The sequence below is a fragment of the Rosa rugosa genome, chromosome 2 (assembly GCF_958449725.1).
Source record: "Rosa rugosa chromosome 2, drRosRugo1.1, whole genome shotgun sequence".
In the NCBI taxonomy this organism is placed as follows: Eukaryota; Viridiplantae; Streptophyta; class Magnoliopsida; order Rosales; family Rosaceae; genus Rosa; species Rosa rugosa.
In genome coordinates, this window is record NC_084821.1 from 12,438,090 (window position 1) to 12,446,674 (window position 8,585).

The window sequence follows — 8,585 nt, forward strand, 5'->3', positions numbered from 1 at the left end:
GAACGGTTTGTCTTCTGCCGATTCAACACGGGAACCCACTTTTATCTCAAATCGTTTTCACTAACCTTCTGCCAGTTCCATATTGTAAATGCAGAAACTGATCTTGGATGAGATTTGATAAAAAAATAAAAAAGAAGAAGAAGAAGAAGATTTAGATTTGACAAGTAACAGCAATAATCAAATAACTGGAGTGCCAGAAGAAGTGAACACAGGAAATAACAGAAACAGCAATAAAATTTATCACAGTACAACCACAACGTGATGATAGAGTCATGATACTCAGGAAACCTGGATAGATAAGAAGTATTTTCAGTATTTTACAGACTAATACTTCTTTCACTGATAACAAAATGCGACATTATTTAATAACAGCATCCTAAGAGTCTGATACACAATCCATACTTGATCAAATACTGGGACCATGAAATCACAATCCCTACAATGCTAGAGATATACTTAATAACAGACTTCATGTTGAGGATGAGGTAGATCTAGGACTATCAGATCTTGACATAAATCTAGAACTTGCACTCACACTCGGGCTTCGACTCCTAGAGCAGCTCCTGGAATATTTTCGCGAAGGTGAACGCTTATGGGACCGTGAGCTCCTGTATCTAGGAGACACACTCCGAGAGCAACTCATCCTTGAGCTCCTCCTCCTTGGTTCAGGAGAAACACTAGGTGTGTAACTTCTCCGGGAAACCCTCCTAGGCCTTGGAGAGACACTGCGCGAGTAGCTCCTCATTGAGGTCCACCTATGCCTAGGTGAGATAGGGGAGCGAGTCCTCCTTGAGCTCCTCCAGGACCTGGGTGAAACACTGCGAGAGACAGAGCGATAGCGTCGCCTCCTTCCATAGTAAGAGTCATCTGGTGAGATAGAGCGATAGCCTCGCCTCCTTCCAGAAAAAGAGTCATCTGGTGAGTACTCCCTGCCATAAGGGGAATAGGAGCGCTCACGGTATCTCACTGGTGGACTGCTGTAAGGAGAGCGTGAGCGAGAATAAGACCTGCGGCGCCGATAGTCAGGAGAGTAAGATCTCCGCCTTCTGTAGGGTGGAGAGTACGATCTGCTCCTACTTCGGTCAGATGAGTAACTCGGCGACCGACTGTAGCTCCTTCTGTAAGGAGAGTAGGAAGGAGACCTGCGAGGAGGCGAGTAGCTAGGGGTTCGCTGGTGCCCTACAAAAATAAAATTAAAAAAAAAAACTCTATTAGAAAAGACAGCAGAGAAGTCTTTCAAAGTGTTATATGAGCTGATAAAAAAAGCTTACCACGAATTGTTCGCAGCCCGAGATATCTTCCTGGAGTGGGGGTTCTCCCTCTCCGCCTTCTAGCCTGAAATAAACGGAAAGAAAGAATGAGATCATTGAATACCAACCAACTAACAAGAAAATAGAAGTAAGCTACTCAAAATCATTAGATGTCAATGCAATGGAAATAGAACATATATAGCAGGAATATGTTAACTAATATGAAAGAGAGAAATGCAGGGCATACAACCCTAGTGATCTGATACTTGTTGATGAGTTTGATTGGTTTGTTAAGTTGTGGTTTGGAATTTGGTGAAGAGCTGCTGCTACACACAGCAAACCTGCTGCCAGAAACACTTCAAGTGGAAAGAAGCAAAAAACTTTCAAACTCAAGGAACCAATAGCAATCAATTAAACCTCCCACTACAATGCAGAATATAGTACGATATACTAAATAATAAATTGAACCAAATGAATGATCCAGCAATAAACACATTTTAAAGGGAACAAACATTACCTTCTCCACCGTAATGACACGACCTTCAAGTACAGAACGATCTAAATATTTGATACAGCGGTCGGCCACATCAACATTTTCCATGGTAACAAACCCAAATCCACGAGATTCTCTAGTCCATGGATCGACCACAAGATGAACATCAATCACCTAAAACACTCAAACCGGCAAAATTAAGATCATTGAGCAAATATCAAACTAAACTGAGCATTGAACCACAATCATTACAATATGAAGAAGATACAAAAATGAAGATAGAAAAGGGCACTCCGAACACATACTTTTCCCTCTGATGCAAAGTGCTTCTCAAGCTCTCTCCTTGTAATCCGAGGTGACAATCCAGTCACATACAAATTGTTCCCAGGATTCTCCACAGACGGACTCCTGCAAATCAAATCAGAACGCATAAGCAACCAAATCAATGCACATAATCACCGTAAAAACACAAATGATGTAAAAGATTCCACAAAATGAGCCAAATGAAAAACAGCTGGGATAAAGGCACAAACCTCGACCTCGAAACAGACCTGGAAAGGGACCTGTATCTGTATCGCCTTGGGGAAGGAGATGGTGACCTGTATCGCTTCGGGGAAGGAGAAGGAGAGTACCTTGACCTTCTCGAGTACGACATCTGTAGCCGAAAAACAAAAATATTATACTCCAAATTTATTATCATCTCCAAGTTAATACATAATAAGGAACGCATAATTGCGCCTCTGCAGATCAAAAAAATTATGTTCTTCCACCGAAATTATGGTTTTCCAGTAGCAAATTAATCACATATCACAACTAGGAGGAAATTAACCGCTAATCTTTAGCAAAAAGATGATAATACACAGCATCCGGAGAACTTAATTACCAATTCGTCAATAATCTTATGGAGAGAGAGCAAAAAAAAAAAAAAAATCGCCTATTCCAACAGCAATTACAGTCATAATTCAAGGTACGATTGGGCTGTGCGTTCCTTATGATTCCTAATTTCATATCCAACGATTGAAATATATCGGGAAAAAAGAAAGAAAAAACATATATGTACACACACACCGGGCCAGAATAGATCAAAGATGATGAAGAAGGCGAAGAAGAACTAACCGTATCAAATTATGGCAGAGACGATACTTCCGTACTGAAAATGAATCGGTGAGAGCCTCTCTGGTTTTCTCTCCTTACTCGATCTCTCGGAGAATGGTTGGTTGGTTTAGGAATTAGAACACGAAACTGCATATAGAGAAAGCTTTTATATAGAGGGGAAGTTTCTGGAGATAGTCGGACGCTACACCACATTTAAATCCCGTTTAATATTTCGTGGTCCGTGGTTTACGACATTCGAGCTCTCTCTCTGTAGCGGTGCGAGTTCTCCACTAACTTTTAGACACGTGGTAAACCAAAGGGGATTTGTATAATTATTCGATTTTAACTCTTTTTCTTCTCTCTACCCCATTTCTTTCTGGTAAATATATAGCCTTTGTTCTCGTTGTTTTATTTGAATTTCACTCTCCAAATTGTAATCTACGCTCCCACTATCTAAATTTAATATATTTTATACTTCTTACAACTGCACTTCCTGTTTTGCCCCTTTTTTCTCATCTTTATTTTATGTATTTTTTGCAAAGAAAGACACGTTTCCCCTACATCATTTTCTTGAACACAGCCGAACTGGGAGAATACACAAACCATCGATCACCACCTTAACTAAAGTGGGATTGGTTCAAGACTAAGAATCACTTAGAGAGTCAAATATAACGAGATTGAGAGAATAAATTTTCTGATATGTTATTCATCTCATAGAGAGGTATATAAAAATGATTACAAGGATATAATTGACTTACGTCTCTATTCTCTACCACACATAGAATAGGTAAGTATAAACTACGATATAATTTCAATCAATCATGCCCAACTTGCTTAGTGAATCATAAAATACCTTTCTGGAAACTCCTTTGGTAAGAATATCTACAACTGCAAGTTGCTCTTCAGTATGAACAAAAGGAAAACTAATAAGTTTGACGTCTAGCTTTTCCTTTATAAAATGACGATCAACCTCCACATGCTTAGTACGATCATGGTGTTCTGGATTCTGTGATATATTAATAGTTGCCTTGTTGTCACAATACAACTGCATAGTACTTTTGAGTTTGAAACCCAGATCACGTAACAGATTTCTCAACCACAGCAATTCACATACTCCATGAGCCATACCTCTATACTTGACCTCAGCACTAGATCGTGCCACAACTTTTTGTTTCTTACTCTTCCATGTAATTAAATTATCTCCCAGAAAGGTAAAGTAACCTGATGTCGGCCTCCTGTCTGTAATATTTCTAGCCCAATCTGCATCTGCGAAGCCACAAACCTCAAGAATGTTATTGTGTTTAGAAAACAACACTCCCCTTCCTGGAGCTGACTTCAAGTACTTCAAAATTCGCACAACAGTATCCATGTGACTCTCATTCGGGTTATGCATGAATTGACTCACCACACTTACTATATATGCAACATCTGGTCTAGTATGAGTCAAATAAATCAAGCGCTCAACCAACCTCTGATAGCGAGCTCAATAAGTAGGTACCTGATATGTTCAGCTAAACAATGGTTCTGCTCAATAGGAGTATCAATAGGTTTGCAATCCAACATACCAGTCTCTGTCAGCAAGTCAAGAACGTACTTCCTGTTTGGCTCCAATTTTGTTGCAGCTGGTCAACAGTCTCTTTTCTTGCGCGGGCGTGCCAGCACCGTTCGGGTGCGGTCGTCGGGGGTGTCCCTTGACCTGACTTCTTTCAAGCAATTGTGGACGAGGAGAGCACCAACCTCGTCGTGGGATTCTTTGTGCCTCGTGGTGAGGACTTTGCTGAAGTTTCTTCTTGTTCACAAGTCGATACTCAATATTGCAGATTGAGCAGAGCGAAATCACCGGGAAGTATTGAGATCTTGCTAAAGCGTGACTTTAGCTTGGCTGGGTTGCTAGGGCGTTACCCTTGCTTGGCTGGTTCTGTAACCGTTGTGGTCGCGGCACTACCGTCGGCTCCCGAGGAGACTAGGACCGAAGCACGTTGACAGAGGGTTTGGTGGCACTGAAAGTCGGCTTCTGAGAAGACTAGGACTAGGAGTATGATCACCGGTAAGAGAAAGAGAAGGAGAGGAGTTGCTCTTAGAGAGGTTTGCTCTAGAGAGAACTTAGATCATCTTAGAGATGTTGTTGTTGAATGTGAATGGGTGTTTTGTAATGAGAGAAGAAGGTGTTTATATAGGGAAGAAAAAGAAGAGTGAAATGATGAGTGGAAGAAAAATAATGAAAGTAGATCTAAGTTCACTTGTAAAATATGGAAAAGATAAAGAAAATATGAAATGAAAGCAAAGCATGAAGGTGCAGCAACATGGAAGTGGTGATGATCTATTAAAGAGATTGTAGAAGAAAAATATATCTAAGGAAAAAGAGAAAAGCATCTAGCTTTCTTCATGTGGGTAGGAAACATGTACATGTGAATATTGAGCTGGTTTTAGGTCAGTTTCTGCCCCTTTATTCCTTCAATTATTTCTCCAACAAGACTTCATTATATGCCTTCGACTTCTTCATATGAAATGTTCCACTATGAGTGTAGATCATCCTGACAAATTTTCAGATTTTTATTCCATGTGGTTGGGCCGAAAATGCTGCTGGACCTCTTACAGGTCCAGTTTTTCAGTTTTGCTTCTGTAGAAAACTGGGCTGATTGTTTGAAGGCCTTCCACTCAAAAAAAACTCTTTCACTCTTCATAAGAAATGATCCTTGGGCTGTCTAGAATGGATCTGGAAAGTTTCAGCACATTTCGATTTCATTTGGTTAGTCTGCCACCCCTCCGTCCTTGTCTAGCTCGGTTTTTCCTAGCCGAAGTAGGAAAATATGCTAAAGTTGACTTTTCATGCTTCCATGCTTCCATAGTAGGCTTTATTTAGCCTCTAAATATATATTTCGAGCTTGTCGACAATATATAGCTTGAGCCACTGACATTGGCTCAATTTCTTCAACACATGCCTTGTCAAACCAAAATGTTCATTTTGGATCCAAACATTGCCCCCCAGACCTCGAAGTCAAAGGTCCTCGTCTTGACTAAAGAGGTCTTGAATCAACACTACTCTTATAATGTCGTTGCTCCAAAGCCACTTGTATTGGCTTGACTAAAATTACTTGAACAGTAGCCTCTCCCCCTCTTAATTATACATAGTGAGCATACATATATTAATCGCCAGTCTTCCTTCGCGAACCATCCTTTGCGAGGCCATGTAATTAAAACCACTTCGCTGCCAACAATTCGCAACCCAGCTTTCGCCACAATTATTGGCAAAAATATTGATTTGACCTCCTCCACTGCTAATACCATACTAGGCATATTAAATGCCTCTTGTATATGTGCCCAGACCAATACCAATGGCCTCTTAAGTATATTAGCAAGTTCCAGCCACTATTAGGCAAGAACACAATTTTTTGCATCCTCCGCGACGCACAAATTTGAAACTCTTTTTGTATTTTTTTTATTTTTTATTTTTTATTTTTAATTTTAATAAGACATTGTGAATCAAGGTTTAGACATGCGGCCCAAGTACAGTCGTCTAGACACAAATTTTCTTTCAAATCCTTTGGGCAACCTTACTGAAATGGTCAGGTGGGGGAGGAAGAACAAGAGAGGCAGAATCCATTTTGGCATGAGCTACTCCCACATAGTGGTTTAGGCCCATTTGCACGCACTTCTGGATTCAAGAACCTGTCATGAACGTTGTCCCCTTTCTAGACACCATTTCACATAGGCTATACTTACTAAGATGAGAAAAGTCATAAGTGTGAAGACAATTCAACAAGTGTTAATAAAAGCCGCCCTTAACCTTAAGGGACCTGAACTAGGCACCAATAAGGAGTTTAGGCCAATATTAACAAAAGAGACTTCACCTATTCCGTTATGATTCACAACCCCTTTACCAAATTCAACTTTTTTTTATTTTATTTTTTTTTTTATGAAAAGAAAATGAAAAAGTAACAGAAAAATAAAAGCAAAGAAAGAAAGAAGCTAGCAACACCCTGTTTGGCTAACCTCTAGATGACCACGGGGGAGGCCATCTATGCTTCATTCCAAGCTCCGATGTATCAAAATTTGTAGGGTAAAAATCCCTCATGTGAGAGCTTGTAGGAAAAGAACAAAGATACTTCTCGTTGAAGAATTTGGAGGAATTTGGCTCGTGAGAGGGGTAATCTTGCCCCCCAAGTATCCTTGTTGGTTGGTGAAGCATGATCTTCAATTGCAATTGAGGAGATGAAGATGAGTATAGATCGGCTTTGTTACCAACCAACATGTCATAGAACATGGCCTCTCTAGAATAAGCCACAGATTGGCTTTTGCATTTGACCACTTGCTGGTCTGAATTTTCCACATCAAGAGCTTCACTTGCTGGATAATTGTAAACAAGAGTTAACTTGTATTGATGATACTCAAATTTACAGTTGCGAAGGACAACTTGGCCACTAGAATAATTGTTCTGGCCATTCATGCAACGTGGGTTGTAGATGTGTCCTCCACATATATCAAAGCCACCGCTTGGCCTTGAAGAATATATGAAGAACTTCAAGTTGAATTGATTAATAAAGCCACAGATTGGCTTCTGTAGGCCACAACTTAATTGATAATTAAGTTGGTCCTGATTTTGATCACCTTCCCCATGACGTCCAGTAGCAGAGTCACAATTAAAATGATCATGAACTTGCTTCTTTTGATCAAAGGGATGATCATGGGCCATATCTTGCCCCCCATGCATCTGATCAGTGGCCACGTATTTGGCTTGATCAGTGGAGAAATCAGCTATATGTTCAGAGACAATTTCATTGTCAGAAAAACATTCTTGTGGACCGTCTTCTCCATGCACAACCTCCGTGTAAGGCTGTGACTCAACAGTGAGACCCTTACGTTGATTGCCACCTATAGGCAAGTTAGTCTCAGAAATGACCTCTTCGCGAGCAGGTTCTGGAATCGTGAACTCATCGAGCCATCGACGGTCCTCCGCGAGAGCTTTACTCAGATTCTCATGGTATGCGGTAGAATTCTTTTGAAGGATATCAAGCCGCTCTTCTATGCTCGCATTCTCTGGAATGGGAATGGGCACATAGCCTTCTATCGTCGCCATGACTTCAGGAATTTCTTTTGGTAAAGAATTTTCTCTGGCATCTCAATGATGGTGAACATAAAAAGACTCTGGTGTAGTCCCACTGGGCGTGCCAAAATGTTTGTTTTGAAGCCCGGTGGTTGAATGTCTTCAAGAAAAAAAAATTCTAACCTTGTCCCACTGGGCGTGCCAAAATGTTTGGCTCCAATTTTGCTGCAGCTGGTCAACAGTCTCTTTTCTTGCGCGGGCGTGCCAGCACCGTTCGGGTGCGGTCGCGTCGGGGGTGTCCCTTGACCTGACTTCTTTTCAAGCGATTGTGGACGAGGAGAGCACCAACCTCGTCGTGGGATTCTTTGTGCCTCGTGGTGAGGACTTTTGCTCATCTTCTTGCGTCACCAAATCGATACTCGATGTTGTAGATCGAGCAGAGCGAGAACCACCGGGAAGTAGAGAGAACTTGCTAAAGCGTGACTTTAGCTTGGCTGGGTTGCTAGGGCGTTACCCTTGCTTGGCTGGTTCTGTAACCGTTGTGGTCGCGGGCACTACCGTCGGCTCCCGAGGAGACTAGGACCGAAGCACGTTGACAGAGGGTTTGGTGGCACTGAAAGTCGGCTTCTGAGAAGACTAGGACTAGGAGTATGATCACCGGTAAGAGAAAGAGAAGGAGAGGAGTTGCTCTTAGAGAGGTTTG

At 41.3% G+C, this 8,585-nt stretch overlaps 1 protein-coding gene across 6 annotated transcripts; it reads right to left on the reverse strand.

The window, feature by feature from the left end:
• Nucleotides 1-216: 216 nt before the first annotated feature.
• Nucleotides 217-3,017, reverse strand: LOC133731930 (serine/arginine-rich splicing factor SR45a-like). Of its 6 annotated transcripts, none has more exons than XM_062159381.1 (7): nt 2,860-3,017; nt 2,343-2,398; nt 2,295-2,312; nt 2,049-2,151; nt 1,768-1,917; nt 1,272-1,335; nt 217-1,179 (listed from the first exon to the last, which is right to left on the reverse strand). In XM_062159381.1, exons 2-7 carry the CDS (start codon nt 2,396-2,398, stop codon nt 470-472), a joined length of 1,101 nt encoding a protein of 366 aa, XP_062015365.1. In that variant the 5' UTR covers nt 2,860-3,017; the 3' UTR covers nt 217-469. The 6 variants fall into 6 exon arrangements, 4 of the variants coding, with proteins under 4 accessions (XP_062015365.1, XP_062015364.1, XP_062015363.1 ...); XM_062159380.1 differs by having other exon boundaries at nt 2,277-2,312; XM_062159379.1 differs by having other exon boundaries at nt 2,295-2,398.
• Nucleotides 3,018-8,585: the final 5,568 nt, after the last annotated feature.